General features: G+C 49.6%; 1 protein-coding gene across 10 annotated transcripts in view; it reads right to left on the reverse strand.

Moving 5' to 3' along the window:
• Positions 1-22,098, reverse strand: part of PRKAG2 (protein kinase AMP-activated non-catalytic subunit gamma 2) — a 355,936-nt gene that overhangs the window by 79,097 nt on the left and 254,741 nt on the right. For all 10 annotated transcript variants that reach the window (XM_084787781.1, XM_084787778.1, XM_084787776.1 and 7 more), the window contains one exon: positions 11,903-12,117. In XM_084787781.1, the coding sequence (XP_084643907.1) occupies positions 11,903-12,117 (215 nt within the window). The remainder of the gene's footprint in view (positions 1-11,902; positions 12,118-22,098) is intronic.

The raw sequence follows: 22,098 nt of genomic DNA on the forward strand, positions 1-22,098 counted from the left end.
AGGCTGGCCTCTAATTCACAGAAATCTTACCTGCCTCTGCCGCCCCGAGTGCTGGGGTTAAAGGTGTTTGCCACCACGCCCAGCTCAGAATGTTATTTTTAAAAGAATGAAACACTCCATCTGGAGGCTTCTAATGTAAAGATTAAATGCAAAGAAAGTGCCTTCATCAGATCCAATCATGAAAATCAAGTAACCCCTCCAATCTGTGACAGCGCAGTGCAAGCCGTGGGCCTGCAGTGGCTCCTGCTGCAGTGTGAGTCCAGCAGAGCAGTGTGTGAAAGAGAGAGACATCCCAGATGGAGCCATCCCCCAAGACGCTTCTATGGAGTGGCCTGCCTTCACCTCGGGGCAGCACAACCTCTCTCTTGCAGTTCTGTTTAAGCAGGGTAGCACAGGCCTCGAGACCTGTATTGGGCAATGTATTAGGGTCCCCTGCCAAGCATCAGAAAGAGGAAAATGTGGGCTACAGGGCCGTCTCCTGTAGCCAGGGAGAGGGCAGTGGGTGGTCACTCATTAACCGGGCATGCCCGAGTGCCCAGGGGAACCGCAGAGGAGGCTTGTCCCAAACTTTTCCATCACCCGCCGTGGCTCATTTCCACAACATCATTAAGGCAACACTATTAATACTGGTGTTAGGGTTTGTGTCACTGTTGTACCAACGACATTTCACCAGCTCCTGTTAATGCTTTTCTAAGTGCTGGGAGTGAGGCGAAAGGCCTGGTTCTGAGCCGAAGGAATTCTCATCTAGATGCAAATCGAGGCAAGCCATCCATGGCGCATGAGTGGGCAGAGGCGATTTTTCCAGAGTTTAATGTTCAGTCCCAGCTCTCACTCCCTAAACCCAGTGCATTTTCACACAAATATGTTGGCAAAGCAGTCTCCTTTCTTAGAATTTAACTGTTTTCTTCCCATTCCTGTTATTCTGAGTCTTGATCCATTTGCCTTAATCTGAGGCAAATACTTCTGGTTCCCCCACTCCAGACTTAAAAGATGTTGGCACCTGATATCTCAGATGTTCCAAAGGAAGGAAACCAAACCAAACCATTTTCTCCCCTGTGAAACGTTCTGTTTCAGAGGGAGAAGAGTGGCTCTGGAAGCCATGGAAACCTACAATGCTTAAGAAGTTCCTGAAAGTTACAAGACTCACAGGACTCCTCCTAAGGTTATACAAGACGTAAAATTGCTACTTCTGAAGCTGCCTGTCTAGGGACACAATTTTCTTGAGTCATCCTCATGTCAGTGACCTTCCAGTGATGTGGCTGTCTTGAGTCACCCACGCTCCTATGAGTACCCTCAATAAACTCAGTATTTTACTAAGCTAGACTTGGGTGGAGTGGTTTCTTTGGTCTTTGATTGTGGCTGTCAGTGGTGAAGCGACGCTTGTTAACGCCTCCCCAGGAAAAGTCATTCAATAGTACCCAGTAAAGCCTACCTTTCACCTACTATACTATCCTAGATAACTGAATGGTAATGTCACTCACCCGTTCATGGCCCAACTCTGCAACATTCACCCCTCCCCCCACATGACACATAACTGGGAAGCACTTAGCCCAGCCAAATGTACCACATAACGACTTTTAAATCAGTGCTTTCCTATGAGAAGCTGCAGCTCATGGCTGTTCTGTGGCTGCTGCTTCAGTTCCCCGCTCCTTGCTTAGTTCCCTCCATGAATGCCCCCTACAGTCTGTTGCTAGTGAAATCTTTTTAGAAACTTAATCTCCTTTGCATGCGCCAGTGCGCATGCTACGTATGCACATACATATGTGTGTAGGTGCATAAACATGTGCGTGCATGTATGGAGACCCAAGGCTGATATCCAGAGACTTCCTCAGTTGCTCTCTATGCTATTTGTGGCACGGTACGTCAATGAACTCAAAGCTTGCCCACACACCTAGTCTAGCTAGCCAACATGGCCTGGGGAATCCCGCCTTTGCCTTCCGAGTGCTGTATTTACATGTGGGTCCCCACACATACCTAGCATCTATGTGGGTTCTGGGGTTCTAACTCTGGTCCCCATGTCTGCCTTGTTTTACCTTTCACCAGACGCAAGTGTAGCCCATTCACTTGCGTGGGCTACCTTTCTATGCCTATGAAAAGTACCTGAGATCATTCACTTGTAACTGCTTCGGTTCACAGTGTGATGGGTTGGCCACTGTTCTGAGTCTCTGGCAGGGCATGTGCTCCTGACATACACCTGACAGGAGCATGTGGCAGGCTCACACCACTTGCATTACGAGAGGAAGAGACAGGGCCTACTATCTTCTTCAACTAAATGTTCCTAGAGACCTAAGGACCTTCCCACAAGACCCCACCTCTTAAGCCTGCACCACCTAACAACAGCAGCATTCTGGGGACCAGTGACAGTCTACATTTAAACAGTAGCACTTCTCTGAAAACCACACAGAGAAGATGGTGACAAGTCTATGATGGCCATCTGTGTCCCTGCCTTCAAAGTCAGACCGTTCTTACTCGAGGACATACAACAATCCCCATCTTCCCTATCCATGTGACCCAGTCTCCTCCGTCATTTTGAAGTGACTCTCGTGGTTTTATAATACTCTGGGGGACAAGAGTCGCGGGCTGCAGCGCTAATGGCACAGACTATCTACTGCTTCTCCAGTACCATGTCAGCCAGGCTCCCAGGGCTCCTGGGACGCAGGACGAGTGGCCAAGCCCACTGCACTCTGTGCTGGGCCTGGTTTCACGGCGTCAGGGCAAAGCTCTCCTTCTTGTCTCCTGTGTTTCTGGGGACCAGGCTCACTGTGCCCTTTGCACTGGACTTTCTCACAAGTAATTGCACACTAGCAGAGAGGGAAGTTCTGGCATGGATTTTCCCAGGCTTATCAACGTGCTCAAGAAAAGCCACATGGAAATCCCTCAGGCTTTGCTGGGCTGCGGTTCTAGAGTGGGACAACGGGATTTTTGTTGTTGTTGTTATTGTTGTTTTTAATATTTATTACATATACAGTGTTCTGCTTCCATATACACCTGCACGTCAGAAGAGAGCTCATTATAAATTGTTGTGAGCCACCATGTGGTTGCTGGGAATTGAACCCAGGACCCCTGGAAGAGCAGACAGTGCTCTTAACCTCTGAGCCATCTCTCCAGGCCTGTTTGTTTGTTTTTTGAGATAGGGTCTCTCTGTGTAGCCTTGGCTGTCCTGGACACGCTTTGTACACCAGGCTGGCCTTGAACTCACAGCGATCCAAGTGTTGGGATTAAAGGCATGTGCTTTTCAAATGTCATAAAAACGAAGTGAGAGGCCAGATGTGGCTCACGGGACAGCGTGGGCCAAGGCCTGAATTAGGCATACGAACTGAGGGAGAGGATGAGTCAGCGTGAGGTGGAGGGGCAGGGTCCCGGCACTCGTCTCCAGAGTGCGAAGCTGTGCTGAGAACATGGCTGTGGAGCCCCATTGCCGTGGTCCAGTCTTGGCTTCCACACGTGCTAGCAGCTGAGCCCTTCGATGAGCAACTGTCCTAACTATCTTACTGGGCCCTTGTCACAGTCTGAGGCGAGCTCTATGTCTCCATCCAGCAGAGGCATAAGGTGAGGGAGACGTAGGTACAGGGCCTGTAAAATGGTTCTTCAGCTCACTAGCAGGCCCCAGCCACGGTCACCCTTCCTCCGGCTTGTCCCTCGTCTCTTCACACCGAGTCTGGCAATACAGCAGCCCACAGTCTCTCAGTAACCCTGCCATCCGGCTCCACCCCTGGCCTGGACTAGGATCCACCCTTCCTTCCTTCCCCTCCCTTCCTCTCCTTTTCCTTCCCCTTCTGTTCCCTTCCACTCTCTCCTCTCCCGTCTTCCCTCCACCCTTCTTCTTTCCTGTAATTGAAAAAACAAATCAGTGCGCAGTGGTGGGCTTCAGAAGGATGGCATTCACACGTACATTTTGGTGGCCTTCTCCTGACTCTCGGCTCCTTGTCTGTCTCCTGCTAACTCCCTCCACTTCTTCCTTAATGTCACATGTTTCCTATTTTCCTTTTTTTTCCCTCTCCAACATCCCTTGAAGACTTCTTTTTTGCTTCTTCTGATTGTCTTATGTCCCATACACACACACACACACACACACACACACACACACACACACACACACACACACACTCAGACAGACACCCCCACCCCCACCACCTCACCACCACCCCTGCACCCAGGATCTGCACAGCAGAGAAGAGTGTATTTGTCTTCCTGAGTCTGGTTTATTTTACTAGCACATAATTTCCCACTCAATCCATCTTCCTGCAAACACTATGATTTCATGATTCCATCTTTCTTCATGGCTGGCTAAAATTCCACCACGTGTATTTACACCACATTCCCCTTATCTTTCATCTGTTGGTGGATACCTAGGTTGGCCCCATTTCTTTGCTGTGGTGAACAATACAGCAATAAACATGTAAGTGAAGTACCCTGTGGCAGTTCCTTACACAGGAGACATACAGTTACGGTCCCAGGCTGAGGCAGGCGACACTTTCTATTCTACCAGCCCAACATAGGGCACACAGACATTGTCATTCCACCCCCAGCAAAGGGTCGGTTGGAGGATTGCTATAGCACGCTGCAGGGAACGCCCCGTCTCTATATGACACCAATATCCTAAACGTGGTCCCTTCTTGGTAGTAGGCAGGGTTATTCCTTTAAGACGGAAAATTCAAGGAAGATCCTAGAGTGGCTACTGACATGGTTAGAGGAACAGACTGACATGGATTTAAACATGAGGTGTGTTGGCTCTGCAGAAGACTAAAGTCATCCTGGAAATTTCCATGTTCATTTACTCTACTTTTGTAACCCTATGATTAAAACAGTGCTGAGTATGGGCTCCTGTCCCGTGGATACTCAGAAGCCCCTCCCCACAGTGTGAGCTTTGTCATAAGGAGGAAAGGAGGAACATTCCCCCACTGCCTTAGGTCCAGAGTTGTTCTTCTGGGGGACCCCTTCTTCCTGTTGGGAAGACTTTCAGGGCAGGGATTATCAATGTCACCTTTGAGTATTCAGTGCCTGGGACAGTGCCCAACAAACAAGAATTTTAGGGAATAAAAGTGAACAAATTATTTCTCTTGTGAGAGTTCCTGGGGACATGGGAGAAGCAGGCAGGAGGAAGGAATTTCCTCAGAGATGGGAGAAGGAAGAAAAGGGAGGGAAGAGGGAGAGGGGGAAGGGGGAAGGGGGAGGGAGGAAAGAGAGGGAAGGAGAGAGAAGGAAAGGAGAGGAGGGAGGAGAGGAGAGAGAGGGAGAGGGAGAGGAAGAGAGAGAGCGCGCTAAGATCTGGTATATCCTTGGCCCTCAGCTGCCCTAGAGAAAAAGATACAGAGGACTCTTGAAGACCTGTCACTGCTCAGAGAAATGGGTGGAGCTCCTGACTCTGCGCTGCCTTCTGTTCTGTGCAGCGCAGGGACTCAGGAAGAATGCACCTTGCTGGGAGCTAGGAGGGAAGCTGTTCTCCGGCTGTCTCCTGTCTCGTCACAGCGACAGGAAAGCTCCAGCTCCATGGCCCTCTCAGCAGCCCCTACTCTTTGACCCATTGTCAATCTCCCCCACTATTTTTAAACATCTAATCTGTAGTGAGTAATGAGTGATGGAAATGTCTGTCTGCCATCTCTGGACAGACACACTCCAAGGCAAGTCTTTACCAGGCTGTCACTGGGGATCTGAAGCAGAAAACAGGAATTAAAACCAAAGCAGGATCCAAAAAAAAAAAAAAATCCTTCTCAATGGAATGCAATTTGAAACATTTATAGACTTCTAGAGTGCTTTTCTTTTAAAATTAAAAAATAATGCAGGGTTGGGGTGTGGTCCGGCACGTGCAAAGCCCTGGTTTGATCCTGAGCACCACAGGAAGCAGGCATGGTGGTGCAGACCCGTGCTCCCAGCACTGGGGGTAGTGACAGGAAGGTGAGAAGCGCCACATCATCCTCAGCTACACAGCCCGAGGTCAGTCTAGGATACATGAAACCTTGCCTGAAAAACTTTTAGCTGCTACATTTTTGCGTGTGTTTATGGGCACAGGGTGATGGCTTGCTGCAGCTATATAATATGTAATGACCAGACAGAACACAAGGCTTTTCAGTCTTAAGATTAACGCAAAATAAAAGGCGGTGTGAGGAGACGGCGCAGTCCATAGAGTGCTTGTTATCTTAGCATGAGCATTTATTTGAGAGCAATCCCCAGCACCACATATGATACAGGCACTTGGAATCCCAGCACCAGGGAGGTGGAGACAGGAGGAGCCCCGGGGCTTGGCCATCCACTCTAGTTTGAAACAGTGAGCTGCAGTTTGAGGAGAGACCCTGTCTCAAAATATAAGGTGGTGAGTGATTGAGAAAGACACCTTGGGTTAGTTTCTAGCCCCCACATGCATGCACACACACGTGCACATGTGCACACACATGTACACAGACATATACACACACACACACACACACACACACACACACACACACACACACACACGTCTATTCATCTCAAATAACCTTGAAGAGCTGATAGGTCAGAGATTTCCCTCAGTATTCAGGCCACATAAACTGGAAATCTCGCCAGTGAAGTTGGTTGACACTGTTTTATAAAAGATTATCTTTTGCTGGGGTCACTTTCCCACAAGGAAACAAATGTTAGTTATCAATTATCATGGAACAATTGCCCTCATATCTCAGTGGTTTCAGACAGTAATTATTTATTATCTGACTGAATTGTCTTTCCCTCAAATTCATTATGCTCCACTCGACTGTGCTCTGTGAGACAGAGCCTGTAAAGTGGTAATTAAGGCTGAGGGAGGGCTAGATGCACACTCAGAATGCACAAGGCTCTCAGCTCCATCTCCGGCCTGGGAAGGAAGCTGGGATCCTCACAAGAACAGGAGGGAATACAAAGGATGTAAGCACACAGAGAACACAGCCCAACCTCTGCAGACCCAGGAGTGAGGCCTCCAAGAGACCAAACCCTCCAAATGCTAGACTCATTGTATTGTATTGTATTGTATTGTATTGTATTGTATTGTATTGTATTGTTACAATGGAACACTGGGTGCAAGCTGCTTCTGAAATAAAGAGAAGTCTATTTTGGCTCACAGCTCTGGAGATCCGAGTTCATGGGACAGAGCTTGATTTGCACTGGGACCACACCATGGTTTTGGGTCTTTCCCTGCCTCCCCTCTTTCTGAGACTACTCCCTCAATGACACTATTACCCCAAACTCCCACTCTGACTCGAGACAGAGTTCAAAAGTGAGCTTTTAAGACCAATGGTGTAGCTTGGTGGTGGAGTGCTTGCTTAGCAGCAGCATGTGTGCATGCTTGTGTGCATGCGTGTGTATGTCTACGTGTGCTTTGAGCTTGTGCATATGGGCACACTTTAATGGGAAGACAGTCTCCCTGAGGGACTGTCCACATTGGCCTGGCCTATGTGCAATCTGTGGGGTAGTGCCTTCATAAGTTAACTGATGTGGGAAGCATCACCCCCATTGGCAGCACCATTCCCTAGGCAGTGAGGCCTGATCAGTGTAAGATCACAAGCAAGCACACGCTCATCTCTGCAGCCCCTACATCAAACGTCTTGAAAGAATTCACGCTATCATTGCCACTTCTTTACCCCCAGCCACCACTCCGGTGTACATGTCTCTGGCCCTTGGCCATGCAGGGGCCCAGAGGAGGTCTTGCTGAGGTCGTGGTGAAATGGGAGGACTTTGCGCTTCTGTGCCCCTTGCTGTTTCCTGTCGTTCAGAATCCCCCTTCCCCTGCCTGTCCCTCAGCTGTCCACTTTGCTTGATTTTCTTTCCCCCAGCCTCACATTTCTCTACATCATTTCATACACCATCGTGGCTCTGATATTTTATATTTATATTAAGATGCTTCCGTTCTGGACTCACATGTCCAATCCTGTTTACACTCTTCCCTTGAACTCAGGAGCCATAGTGTCTCACTGTCCCACGACCCGACTCCTCCTCATAGACACGGCCCCCTCTCTCTTTGCTCTCCTAAACCAGTAAATCCACTCCAGCTGGTCAAGGCAAAGGTTTTAGAACCATCCTTGACTCTTCCTTTTTCCTCCAAATGCCTTCTCTTTCTTCCTGCTCAGAGCTCCCTGCGAGCTACTGTACTCTCTGCTACCAGGCCATGACCACTTCCCACTGCCTCCTCCACACCCCAACTGATCCCTGCAGCCAGACAACAGACACCCCAAAAATGCAAAGCTTGGTAACTGCTCCTCCCTACTGACAAAGTCTTCCATTCCCCAAGACAGAACAGATTGTGCCTCCATAATCACTAGGCAGGTTCCAGTGTGTTTTATTGTCTTCCACCCCTATTTTCAAGCAAAGCACCTTCCTTTGTTCAATCAGGGGCTATTTATTGGTACCCCGAATGCTATACGCAGGGCTGCTAGCCCAGGGGGAAGTTCACGGTCTGTCCCATGAAGGTTGCTCATGGATCTGTCACTTTCTCATCGAGGATAGTACTAAACCCAGCACTTTTTTTTTTTTTTAAACTCAGGGTCTCAGACAGTTAGACTGCCTTTAGGGATTTTGGGTAGGTGGGGATGACCTTGAACTTCTGATTCTTCTAGCTCTACCTCTCAGGATTATAAGAATCCTGCACCAGGCCTGCTTATGTGGTGTCGGAGACTAACACTGGGCTTTATACCCTCGGGACAAGCACTTTACCAACTGAGCCATACCTCCAGCCTGTATTTATTTGCTGAATAATTAAAGGATTTCAATAAATGCTCTCACTAAAGACTAATTTTTCACCTCTACCTCTTTCCAACTTTAGAAGAAAATTGATGGGAGCTGGCTTTAGAAAAATTGATCTTCACGGTCCTCATTTATGGAAGGAGTCTCTACTCCAAAGAGCAGAGATAAATTATGTTGAAATATTTTTAGGTCCCCAGAAATCGTCAAGCAGCTCATATCTCTCCATGAAAATTATGCCGGAAGCAAAGTTAACAAAATCAGTTGAGGTCTTAAAGAACAGCATATAAATTAAAGACGTCCAACAAAATCCAATTATAAAGGGACACATTTTATATGAACGTCAAATAACTCCCAGCCCCACTGTGGTTGCAGATGCTTCTGCAGACAGTGTCAGGTGGGGGCAGTGCCCCAGGATGGGCATTTACAGGTGGTTAGGAGAAGCGGCCAGTGAGGACAACCTTTCCTGGTGTGTGTGTGTGTGTGTGTGTGTGTGTGTGTGTGTGTGTGTGTGTGCGCGCGCACAGGCGCATTGTGATGTGTGTGTGCACGTGTGTGAGCATGCATGCAGAAGGCAGAGGTAGATATCAGATGTATTCTGTGGTTCTCCACCTTATATTTGAGACGGGGTCACTTCGTTGAACTTGAGGCTTACCTCAAGTTAATTAGCTCAGCTAGGCTGGAGGGCCAGCAATCTCCAAGAATCTATTTGTCTCCTCTCCCTCCCACCCCAGAACCGGGGTTACAGGTTCGTGCCAGGGCACCTAGCTCCTGCATAGAGGCTGGGGATCTGAAGCCAGGTCCTTGTGTTCGTGTGGCATGTACTTAACGTGCTAAGCCTTTCTCTTAGCTCTTCTTTTCCGATTCCTGAAACACATAATTTCAAAACGGAACTGGGGAACACTGGGTGGTCACCCTGGTTTTCTGCCACTTTAAGTAGACAAGTACATGGACAAGATCTGTCTTTTGGTGTGAGGAGGCACATATCATACAAGTCTCAGCAGAGAATCATAAACACATGGTTCTGTGACATAAATGTATCCTATCCACACCGTCATGGAGCCATCATAACATCCATGTCCAAGACCACCTTATCTTTCCAAAGGGAAACTTTCCTTAAAAACGTAACCTAGAGCTGGTGAGATGGTTTGGTGGGTACTGGCTATTGCTGCCAAGCCAGAGGACCTGAGTTTTATTTCTGAAATCGTCATCTGACCTCTGCACAAGTGCTGTGACACAAATATTACACCCCACCCTTCAGTGTAACTTAAGGAAATGTCACTCTTACCCCTTAGCCCCTGGGAAACCAGCACTCCACTTTCTGTTTCTATAAAAAGTATAGGGATCTTACATACATGAGACCATGAAGTATTTGTCATTTGGTGTCCGGCTTATCTCACTCAGCATGACAGACTTGGGGTTTATCCCTGACCATAGCCTGTCTGACACCCAGTTCCAGCCATGGGTCATTTTTTTTCTAGAAGTTTCTCTTCTGCTTCCTAGCTTATTTAAACTCATGCCATTACTCCAGGCTCAACTCAGCTGGTACTGTGTCAGCTCCAGCCCTTATCCCAGCCATCAACTTTCCACTTGACACTGCCACAGTATGTCAGCTCTGGAGGACAGGAACAGTGCCTGGCAGTTTAATCCTGGCCATGCACATGAACACACCAAGCACCCTCTAATAAAGAGCAATCACAGTATACTTTCTGCTTGGCAAACACATTCCCCTTCCCAAAGATATCAACTGCTAGGGGCTGAACAGTGTCCCTCGAGAAGATGTGCCGATGTTGTAGCTGTAGTGCCCACGAGTGGGACTCTTATTTGGAAATAAGGTGGTGGATGCCACAGGCTAAAATGAAGCCATTGAGGTGGACTTCAACCCAAGACAACTAGTGTCCTCAGAAAAGGGACATCGGGACACAAGCAGACACAGAGGAGATGGAGTTTGGATCCAGTTGGATCCAGAAAAGCCCGGCTGCTGGATGCTAGGAGAGAAAGGCAGCTTTGGAAGCCTGGGTTAAGTGCAGCCCCACCCAGACTCTCGTTTTGGACTCTGAGCTTCAGAACTGTGTAGAAACGTAAGGTGCTGTTTTAAGGGGAGTACGGGCTTTCTGCTACACAGGTGCAGAACCTGTCACTTTATTAGACTGCAGATTGGAAATTTTTGAAACAAGATTGTCTCTGTAGTAGATATGCATTTTTTCCAGGCTGTTTAAATGATGCAATAGAGTGACATAACATAGAGCTTATACTGTGTTATCAATTATGTTATCCAAAGATGGGTTTAAAATCTACAGGGGGCAGGGCTGGAGAGATGGCCCAGTGGTTAAGAGTGCTTCCTGCTCTTCCAGAGGTCCTGAGTTCAATTTCCAGCAACCATGGGGTGGCTCACAACCATCTATAATGTGATCTGATGCTCTGTTCTGTGTATAAAGCATTCATATACAATAAATAAATAAATAAAATTTTAAAAATCTACTGGGGGACGGGCCTATGGACCATGTCAAACCCATGCCATTTTATAAAAGGGATTGAGAACGCAAGGACCTTGCCCCCTTGGGGTCCCAGAACCAATCTCCAGTGGCAGCTTGTGCTTTGCTGTCACAGCCCCAGGATCTATCCATGCTGGTACATCCCACGTGGGCTCAGGGATGACTCTGAGAGTGCCTAACTCAACCTAAACAGGCTACGGCCAGTAGGAACTCCATACATGGGGCACTGTGTGGGCTTAGACAATATCTGGGTGTTGGGGGGGGGGGGATCTGGCCTCCATCAACAATCCAGACCTTCTGAACTAATCCTCTGACAGCCACAAAGACATGCTGTCCCGCTTCCCTCTAAGCACTTACCTCAAATCAGGTGACGTCAGACCGTAAAACTCTAGAACGCAATCCTGCCTTTCTTTTTAAAAACTTATTTTGATTTGCTGGTGACAGTTTAGTAACCCAGGGAAGGCAAATCCAACCGGTGTTTCCAAGGCATGAGTTTTAAGAAATAGAGGGACAGACATTCTCCTGGTAATGCCCCAAGTGGAGGGAATGGGCCAGCTTTGATTCCTACTGTGTCAACTGCACACTGCAGGTTTTACTCAGCCTGGGACTTAGGACAGCACACTTGACATGTGCTAGCAGTGCACACCTCAGCTGGTATGAGGAAGCCCTGTCCTCTTGCCCATAGCCTGGTCCAGCCCCGCCCTGGAATGGAGGTTTGGACTTACGGTTCTTAGAGAGGCATGGTGTGTGGGAGACGTCAGTGGAGGCCGCACTGGACTCTGAAAGGCCAGGCAGAAGCGCTGGCCGGTGTCTGGTGGGGATGAGGAAGCATAGATGCGGTTTTCTAGGCGTTCAGGCTCCTGCTTGTAGGACTCCAGGGGAAATGGGTGCTGCTTGGTCACTTGGGTGGGTGTTGATGGAGAAGAGGAGACGCTGGAGGCTGCAAGAAAAGGACAGAGCTCATGAGAGGCGTGGCCTTGGCAGAGGAGAGAGGGGTCTCTACTTCTAAGAGCCCGTATCTTCCTCTGAAAGACAACCCTGAAATATTAAATGCAGAAATCAGGGAAGAGTTTAATAAGTGTATTCACAGCCTCTTAGACGGTCAGGGTTCAGAGACACCCTCACCACCCATGCTGAGGTGTGAGCAGGCCCCCATGTTGGAGGTGTTCACATAGTCCTGACACCATCGGGGCTGGCAACTTCCTCCCCTCCACATGGTCTCACTCTTCCCTTGGCCAATACTGCTTGCTCTCTTCTCCCTCCCCACCGTGCATGTGCCCACAGCAAACACCATGGTTCCATACTGGTGGAGGTTCCTTATATGCAGACACAGAACCAAGGACATGGCTGCAGAAGTCACATGGCAATCTGGGCGAACAGGAAAGTGCTTGCCTTGCAAGCATAAGCACTTGAGCCTGTGGTCACATAAGAGAGTCAGGCTTGCTGGTCAGCACGTATACTCTCAGCTCTGGGGAGAGTCAATAGAGGCAGGCAGATCCTTGGGGCTTGGGGAGTCAGCCTAACCTACTTGGTGAGTTCTAGGCTTTAGAAGGTACCCAAAGAAGTTCTCTGACATCCGTGTGCACGTGCACACATGCACATCCCCTACACACACAGATATGCACACAAGAGATGTGGGATGTAAGCATTCCTGGTGACATAATCCCGTCTTAGGAATACGTTGTTCCTAAGACCTGTACATGCCAGGAAGAGGCTGGATGGAAAGGGGCTTCTAAAGTGCCTTAGACAGACAGGAGGAAGGAAGGGGAGGGAGAGATGGTACCAGCAAACAACTGCTGGGAAACTGGGGACATGAATCTGACAGAAGTGAAAGTCATTCACATTACCGAGCTCCCATAATCCCAGAATCTGTCTTTGACAGACAACGGTGGCTCGCGTACGCCCAGTTATGATGCCAGTTCACTCTTACAGGCCAGACTAACCCTGGACGCATACCCTGAAGTCTAGTGCCCGGCACTGCGAATGTGACTTTATTTAGACACAGGGGTTTTCAGGTTCATCAAGTCTGGGTGAGGTTCTGTTGGTCTGGGGTGGGCCTGATACAGTATGGTAAGTGTCCTCATAATGAAAGAGGTGCTTGGGGATGGTGGCACGTGACTTTAATCCCAGCACCCAGGAGATAGAGGTAGGTGGATCTCTGGGAATTCAAGGCCAGTTTGGTTGTCATTGTGAGTTCCAGGTCAGCCAGGGATCCATAGTGAGACCCTGACTCTGACAGAGAGAGAGAGAGAGAGAGAGAGAGAGAGAGAGAGAGAGAGACAGAGACAGAGACAGAGACACAGAAAAGAAGAGGGAGGGAGGAAAGAAGGGAGGGAGAGAGAGAAAGAGAGGGAGAGGGAGAAGGAGGGAGGGAGGGAGAGGGAGTGAAGGAAGGAGGGAGGTAGGTGGGGAGAGAAGTGTGCAGTGTACATGTACACACACTCACACACACATCACATACACATGGGGTGGGAAGAATGCTACAGATCTTGGAGCAGAAGCCTATCCATACACAAAGTGAGAAGGCAAGGCTGGATGGCAACACCAGAAGCCAGAGATGGGGCATACATGGAGGGAGCAGGGCACTGCTCATGTCTTGATTTTGGACTGGTGCAGACTCCCTCATAGTGAGGTCAGAGCAGGCCAGCAGCACTTGTGGGTGTCAAAAAGGAAATAGTTCAGCCCTACTCTCTTCACTTAATCTCAATAGACACCCAGTCCTGTTGGGATGACTCCCCCACACTGTATGAAGGTGTGCCCCTGAACTGCTGGGGGCAGGGGTAGAGCTAAGTTCTGGCAGAATGTTTGGTACTGTTCTCTCAGTAGCTCATTACAAACCTGTGCAAAAGATGATGCTCTGAGCCTATCACAGTAAAGAGCAAGCTGCCATGGTGAAGTCACTCAAGTCTCAGTGAAAACCCAAAGAAATGGATCTGGAGTTGTCCTGCTACTGATTGGTTCAGACTGGAATGTGGCTTTTGGCAGAATAAAGAGCTGACAGCTTTTCTGAGGAGAGAGGCAGGAAGGCTACAATAAATCGACACAGGCACGTAGCTGGGTGTGGTGGTGCATGCCTTTAATTCCAGCACTCGGGAGGCAGAGGTAGACGGGTCTCTGTGAGTTCAAGACCAGCCTGGTCTACAAAGAGAGTTCAGACCAACCAAGGCTACAGAGAAACCCTGTCTCGAAAAACCAAAAACCAACAGTCAAAACCAATCAAACAAACAAGACAGAAGCACAGCTGGGAGTGAAGCAGGGAGGTAAGGAGATACCACACGGGCAGGACCGCAGTGCCTGGGAAGTCGGGTTAAGTCAGACAGTAAGTGAGAGACTGCTCCAGCAGAGGGCCAACACCTTTAAACTGTAAAGATGTCTTATTTATTAAACCTCAAGCGGGTCTCCCCAAAGCCCTTCCCCCAATACCGTCCTGCCTTGGTGTTTCGCTTATGGGCATGCTTAACCTCTAATGGGCACGGGACTGGGGCTAATGAGGTGCAACAGAGAAGAGTGGGCCAGGTAGGTCAGGATTAAAAACAAACAAACAACCTGTGCCACATACATATTCCGAGGGCTTTCCTTGGGAAGCCCTTCTAAGGTCAGGGGTTTCCATGAGGACAGGGCCAGTCCCCGGTGATCTCCAGCTCCTCCTTGGCCCACTGGTGACAGAAAGCCTTGATATCCAGTCTCCATGGAGCACAGGAAAAATTTCCTTGGGCTGTAACCCCACCTTGGCTCCACTCAGACTTTTTGGTCCAACCTACATCAACACACACATTTTCAAGGACACAGGTGGCTCTGTGGAGGTCATTTTGCAGATCAAAACCACAGATGTGGGGCTAGGGAGATGGATGGCTCAGTGAGTGAACTGTTTGCTTTGCAAGAATGAAGACCAGAATTTGATCCCCAGAAAGCACTTAAAAACAGAGCAAACAAAACAGGCATAGTGTTATGTGCCTGTAACCCTGTTTTTGGGAAGTAGAGACAAGAGGGTCCCAGGGCTCACCTAGTCTGCTTGGAAAATTCCAGGCCAAGTACAAGATCTTGCCTCAACAGACAAAAGCAAGGTAGATGCCACCTGAAGAGCAACACCCAAGGCCGTCCCCTAGCACACAAATGTGCACCTGCACACGCTTGTAGCTCCCAGATGAACACACAGGCATGCTCACACAGGCACACTTACACACCCACGGTCACACAGGCATACTCACACACCCACTCTCACACAGGCACACTCACACAGCCATGTTCACACACCCACTGTCATACAGGCATGCTCATACACCCATGTTCACACAAGCACGCTCACACACCCACTCTAGCACAGGCAGGCTCACACACCCATGCTCACTCAGGCATGCTCAGTCACCCATGCTCACACGTACACGCTGATACAGGTAGGCTCACACACCCATGCTCACACAGGCATGCTCACACACCCATGCTCACACAGGCATGCTCACACACCCACACTCACACTCACACAGGCACACTCACACACCCACGCTCACACAGGCACATTCACACACCCATGCCCACACAGGCACACTTGTTAGTTTATTCCTCAGAGCTGCTTCTCCACACGAGTGTCTGGGGCTATTACTCCGTGGATTCTGGAAGCAGAGCTTACACACACAACTGTTTATTGAGTGGTGCCGTGACAGGAGGGGTTAGCCTCCCCATCTTGTCCATGTGAGGAGGCTAGTAGGTAGAAGAGGCAACGAGCCCTGGGCATGGAATGATGCCGTCTCGAGTTTTTAAGACCCTACGATCTGCGTGTGTCTGCAGCATCCCCAGAAGGTCCAGACACATCAGCTGTCTTCAAGGAGGGACAACCAGAAGGAAAGCTGTCCTCTGACACTTTTTCCTACTCACATGCGTTATTAATGTGGGTACAGAGATGTTTAATCTTCCTTGGTAATTGGACTGGATTTTGAATCACCGTGGAACCTATCTCTGGGTGTGTCTATTAGGGTGTTTTCCAGAGAGCTTTAAAGGTGGGAAACATTGTCCCATGGACTGGGTGTCCCAGACTGAACGAAAGAGAAAGCTGTGCATCAGCAATTACTGTATTTCCAGATGCCCTTCCCTGTTGCTGTGGTGTCCCTGCTGCAGCAGACTGCACCCTCACCACGAGCCAAAATGGACCCTTCCTGCTGCAGCAGACTGCACCCTCACCACAAGCCAAAACGGACCCTTCCTGGCTTGGGTTTGCCAGGCATTTTGTCATAGCAACAAGAAAAGCAACTGTTTAGGTATATATTATATTTTTCCAAAGTTGCTTTTGTCCTATCCATTGTTCTTTTATGAGCAGCTGGCAAGCTTTGTGCTTAAGCACGCATCCACACCCTGCCCTAGTCCTTTCTTCAGCTGTGTTGCTTCCACCAGGATAAAGACAGGGCCTTGCCACCCAGAGCTGACTGCTTGTCTGCAGGGTAAGGCTACCTCCCTCCCTCCCTCTCTGTTTCGATATCTCTGTCTGTCTATCTTTGCGGGAAGCTATCTACTCACACCACACCCCTGGAGGAGGCCCAGTCACTGCTGGGTGAGGGACCTCACTGACAGGGAAAACTCCTGGCTGGTCCTTCGGTTGGCTAACATTCACCATTCCAAGGTAAGAGAACAAGGCAGCTTGCTCAAGAGTGCTGAGAGGCAGGCAGAGTGGCAGAGAACACCTTTAGTTCCGGCAGAGGCAGAAGCAGAGGCAGAGGCAGAGGCAGAGGCAGAGGCAGAGGCAGAGGCAGAGGCAGAGGCAGGCAAATTCCTGTGAGTTTGAGGCCAGCCTGGTCTACAGAGCTCCAGGACAGTCAGGGCTACACGCAGAGAAACCCTGCTTTGAAAAACCGGGGAAAAAAAGGGGTGGGGGAGCTCAAAAAGGCACACGCCAGCAAGCTTCTCCCATAGTCCTGACTCCTTGTAGGCTGTTTATGCAGATGCTGGAAGCTCCTAACCCACTTCAGCAGAGGCCAGGGGAGAAGGCTGATGGCCAAGGGCACTGGCACACAGCTAGCTTTGGCCTAGGCTCCTGGGGGAGGAGCAACAGAATGGCCCTTTCTGCTCGGATGGGTACCCTGCTTTGGATGTGGCTGGAGAACTCTTGCCTCCCCCACATGAAACCTCTCCTGACTCTTTCCAAGGCCATGAGATGTTCTCATCTTCTAGCCTGCCTGCCCCACCTCTGCACTGCTTTCCTCCCGAGCTAGGAACTCCATGGGGACGCAGATGCAGAGACTCTACAGGCTGTGCCAGGTACCTTTCTGTGACTAACATTACACCCATGACAACGGACTTAACAAGAGAAGAGGAGGAGTGCTCCTGCTCGTAATTCCAGCTCATGATGGGCCTTGCTGCTCTGGGCCAAGTAGTGGCCCAGGATGACAAAAGTGTGTGGCAACTGCCCCCTTCATGGCCAAGTCACAAGAGAGAAGGACAAAGAGATGAAGGACCCACAATTCCCTTCCAGGAAATATCCCCGATGATGGAAGACCTCCTACCAGGCCTTACTGCCTAAACTTCCCACTAGCACCAAGTTGGGGACCCATGTGGACCATTGGGGAACATTCTAGATACAGCCCATGGCTGAGGGGGAAGGGAATGTGTGAGGTTAAGGGACAGGTGAGATGCCAGATGCAGGGCAAGGCTCTCACATGCACACATAGAGATCATGTGGTCAGTTTAGGGGTACAGGGAACAACCTTACTAGAGTCCTGCCACACACTGCCCCTCAGTCACTTACACCTCAGGCTAAGGAGCTGGTGGTCAGAAGCCATTTAATTACTTATCCTCCGAGTTCATACAGCTTGACTCCAGTTCCCAGACTCCTTTACTGTAAATAAACCGAGATGCCACCATGGGACAGGACTGAAGATGTAAAATCATGCAAAACTCCATCTCAGTCATGTGAACTCTCTCTGAAAGGGGGGCTCCACAGGCCTACAGCAAAGAGTCGGGGGGTACTGAGCGTCTGAAAAGGGCAGGAGGAGGCGCTATGGAAGGGTGAACAGTGAGCCGAGGAGGGACTAGGTCTGGGACTCTTGCGTGTTCTCCGTACTTGGTGGGTAGGCAGCTTCCCCTGCAGGCTGGCAGAGAACGGAGGGACAAAGATCAACTGTCACGATTTGGGTGTGGGCTTCTCTGAAGTTACCTAAGGATGCTGTGAGGCTGGCGAGGGCATTCCTGAGGGACTCTGTTTGAATATGGGTGTCACCAATAGTAAACCAAGGAGCCAGAGGGATAACGCTGTTTCATGTCTCCATTTCCTTCACAGTCCAAAGCTGTGGCGCGTCCAGCCTTTTGATGTTGGGACTGGTGCTGTCATTTATAAACTTCCTGCTCAATAACCACACAATCAAGTCACAAAGTAAAATCATAAAAGAATCTCATAATGTTTTAAGGGTGCTTATGAGTGTGTGTTAGCCTGCATTCACAGCTATCCTGGGGTGTGTGCTGTCTACACAGGCTCAACACTACCTTCTCACTGGACAGACTATACAGCCTGGCTATCTACAAGAGCAGGCACCTGCTCTGCACATCAGTAGCTCCCAGCAGCTTCTGGGGCCCAGCTTGGTGCAGGAGGAAGGGGAAGCCAGAGGCCCACTTTAGGTATTGTGGGGGGGTGGGGGGAAGGGACAAGAGCAAAACCAAAAGCAGACTCAGCACCTCCAAACCATCCCCTGTGTTAAATGTACATGTCTCTGAGACAGGAGGGGCTCAGAGGGAGAGCCAGCCATAGCCAGAGGAGGGCAGGAGCTGAGGACTGGGCCTATGACCTAGAGAGCAACATGGACAGTCTCCAGAGTAGATGACTGGCATACAAGGTGGGCAATGCCCATGGTAACCCAAGAAGGAACCCAGATGGTCCCGTTGTTAGGTCTCTTCTGAGAGGGCGTCCCTCCCTCTCTCCCTCCCTCCTTTGCTTCTGAAGGGTTGTGCTGTGGGCAGTTGTCAGCTTTGAACAATGGCTTTGGTTTTTGCCAGGCCCATGAATAACCCCAGTGAGTGAACAGAAATGGACCCTGGCAGCTACACAGAATGCCAGGCAAGTATCCCCAGACACCAGGGAGCCGTGAGCCGGCGACTTCACAGGGCCTGGCTAGCCATGCTGGTGCTGGGAACTGCAGCTGGGGGTGGGAGGTGAAGGCGGGACAGAGATGTCAGTGGAGAGGCGTGAGCGCCGGTATTGTTTTAAAAAAACAAAATCCTGATCGTCCGATGTTACCAGGAGCCAGATGCTGGGGTGAAAACTTGCTAGCTCAGAGAGGCAAAGAAAGCACCCAGCTGACCTCTCTACTCAGCTTATGTCTGACAGGAAAATGCCAAAACCCAAAAGCTTGCTAGCTCACCCAACAGCCCAGGAGGAAAAAGCCAAAAGCTAAAAGCCAGAGAGCTAAAAGGTAAAAAGTAAAAGCTCTTTCTTCTTCTCCCCAATGTCTTAAATACCTCTCAACTCAAAATCCTCCTACTCTTTCCTTCCTGTCAGCTGGTTTCTTGCTTGTCTCTTGACCTATGGTTAATTTTATTACACCCTATGTACAGGAAGCTCTTAGATTAAAGGTATGTGCTAGGGCTGAGCCACACCATAACCACCCCCACCTCACCACACGCCCTGAAGCAAGCCCATCTCATATGCCCTGATGCAAAGAAGCCAAGTGGCCCAGTTGGCTGTGCATGTGCTCTGCCTGCCCCTCTGTCCTGTGAATGGACCAGGCTGGAGCCATGAGACAGCACTGGCCTTGTCATGTGTAGGTGACAAAAAGGGACAGACTTCACTTTGGCCACTATTCAGTTGACATGGACTGGGGTGAGGGGCTGTCATTGTGGCCTTTTGAAGCACAAACTGCCTGTCACAGTGATGAGGGCCTGGCTGGGGTTCTTAGTTTGGGGGATAATGATGACGGGACCAGTGGCATAGGAAGTGTGCTGGACAAAAATGCTATCAGATCCCCGTGGCTGAAGAACCATGCACTAACTATCAAAGGGGACAGGAACCATCAGACCATGCAAGCGTCACAGTCGGTGTGTGTGACACTGGAGTCTGAGAGGTTTGGCTGCAGAAGCAGATACCCCGTGTCTGTCTGCCTAGGGTGCCTTCCCTCCAGGGGGGCTCTGCCGTGTGACCTTTAAGCATTAATTTTCAATATCAGGATTTGAACCTGTGGCTTTGTGCATGGTAGGCAAGCCCTCTACCGCTAAGCCACATCCTCAGCCTTCTGAGTTTTTATTTTCAGACAGGGTCTCACTAACTTGTCCAAGGCTTGCTAAGGATGGCCCTGAACTCACTCTGTAGCCCAGGCTGGACCTGCACTTCCCATCTTTCTTACTCAGCTTCCTGGGTAACAGAATTACAGGCCTTTGCCACATGGTCTGGCTTCTGTTGTTATTTATTATTTTTTTTAAAGATGTATATATTTATACATATGAGTGCTCTATCTGCATGTGTGCTTGCATGACAGAAGAGGGCATCAGATCCCATTATTGATGGTTGCGAGCCACCTGTGGTTTCTGGGAATTGAATTCAGTATCTCTGGAAGAGCAGCCAGTGTTCTTAGCTGCTGAGCTATCTCTCCAGACCCTTTTCTTATTTTTTTTTTTCTTTTTTTGGTTTTTTGAGACAGGGTTTCTCTGTGAAACAGCTCTGACTGTCCTGGAACTCACTCTGTAGTCAGGCTGGCCTAGAACTCATGGAGATCACTGTCTCCCAAGTGCTGGGATTAAAGGCATGCACCACCACCACCCAGCCTGTTATTTCTTTTAACAATGATTTTCTCTCTCTCTTTTTTTCTCAGAGAGACTTATTATTTATACCTGCATGTGTGCCTGCATGCCAGAAGAGAGCACTAGATCTCATTATAGATGGTTGTGGTTGCTGGGAATTGAACTCAGGACCTTTGGAATGACAGCCAGGGCCCTTAACCTCTGAGCCATCTCTTAGCCTTTTCTGTTGTTATTTTTAACCTTATTTCCAAGGTGCATCTCTGGCCTAATCACCATCCAATCCTCCCAGACTGCCCCTGAACTCTGGACTGTTAGACATCAAAGGCCACCTTCCCACCTTGGTACCCCTGGTGCTGCCCTGTAGGACTGGAGGGGACACACTGCTCTGGCCCTCACATAGCTTCTTATTGGAGATGGGAGGAAGCAAGTATGCAATAGTTCTTTGCTGACCCCCGCCTGCCTTGGACCTGTCTCCTGCACCGGCATGGGTTTCTGCTTCTGCTTGCTGATGGGGTTAGGCCTCGCCCTCCTCTTCTCACTGGCTCTGAAACTACCCCCATTCCTCTGTGAAAAGGCCCTCTGGAATCCCAGCTAAACGTTCCTGTTCCCTGTTCTTACAGATGCCACGTCCAGCTTCCAGCCTTCTCTCCTGCACTGTTTGAGGGCTGAGGATGGCCAGAGCTCTGGAGCAAGCCTCCATCACCAGCTGTGGCCTCAGCTGAGTCAGTGCTCAGTGTCCAGGTTAGCAGTTGAAAATGAAGAGGTCTACAGCCATGCTACCCTGAATGCTCAGGATTTTATCTGAAACTGAGAGCTACCCTAGGGAGCTTTGTAACGACTATGAGGTAAAAGCAAAGAACTCCAGAATGCCCAACAACAGTGTGCACACTGGCACACTGGCTTCATGTGGTGCCTTAATAATAAATCTTGGCGGGGGTGGGGTAGGGTGGCTGGAGAGATGGCTTAGTGGTTAAGAGCGCCACCTGCTCTTCCAGGGGTTCTGAGTTCAAGTCCCAGCAACCACATGGTGGCTCACAACTATCCATAATGTGATCTGATGCCCTCTTCTGCAGATAAAGCACTCATATACAATAAATAAATAAATATTTAAAAAATTAAATCTTGGGGTTCTGAGCAGTGCTGTTCTTTCTGTGCGGCCGCCATCAGAGACCAGCAGCCATGACCCTCCATTACCCCATGGCCGAGGGCC

This window comes from Acomys minous (assembly GCF_964271855.1).
Source record: "Acomys minous genome assembly, chromosome: 6".
In the NCBI taxonomy this organism is placed as follows: Eukaryota; Metazoa; Chordata; class Mammalia; order Rodentia; family Muridae; genus Acomys; species Acomys minous.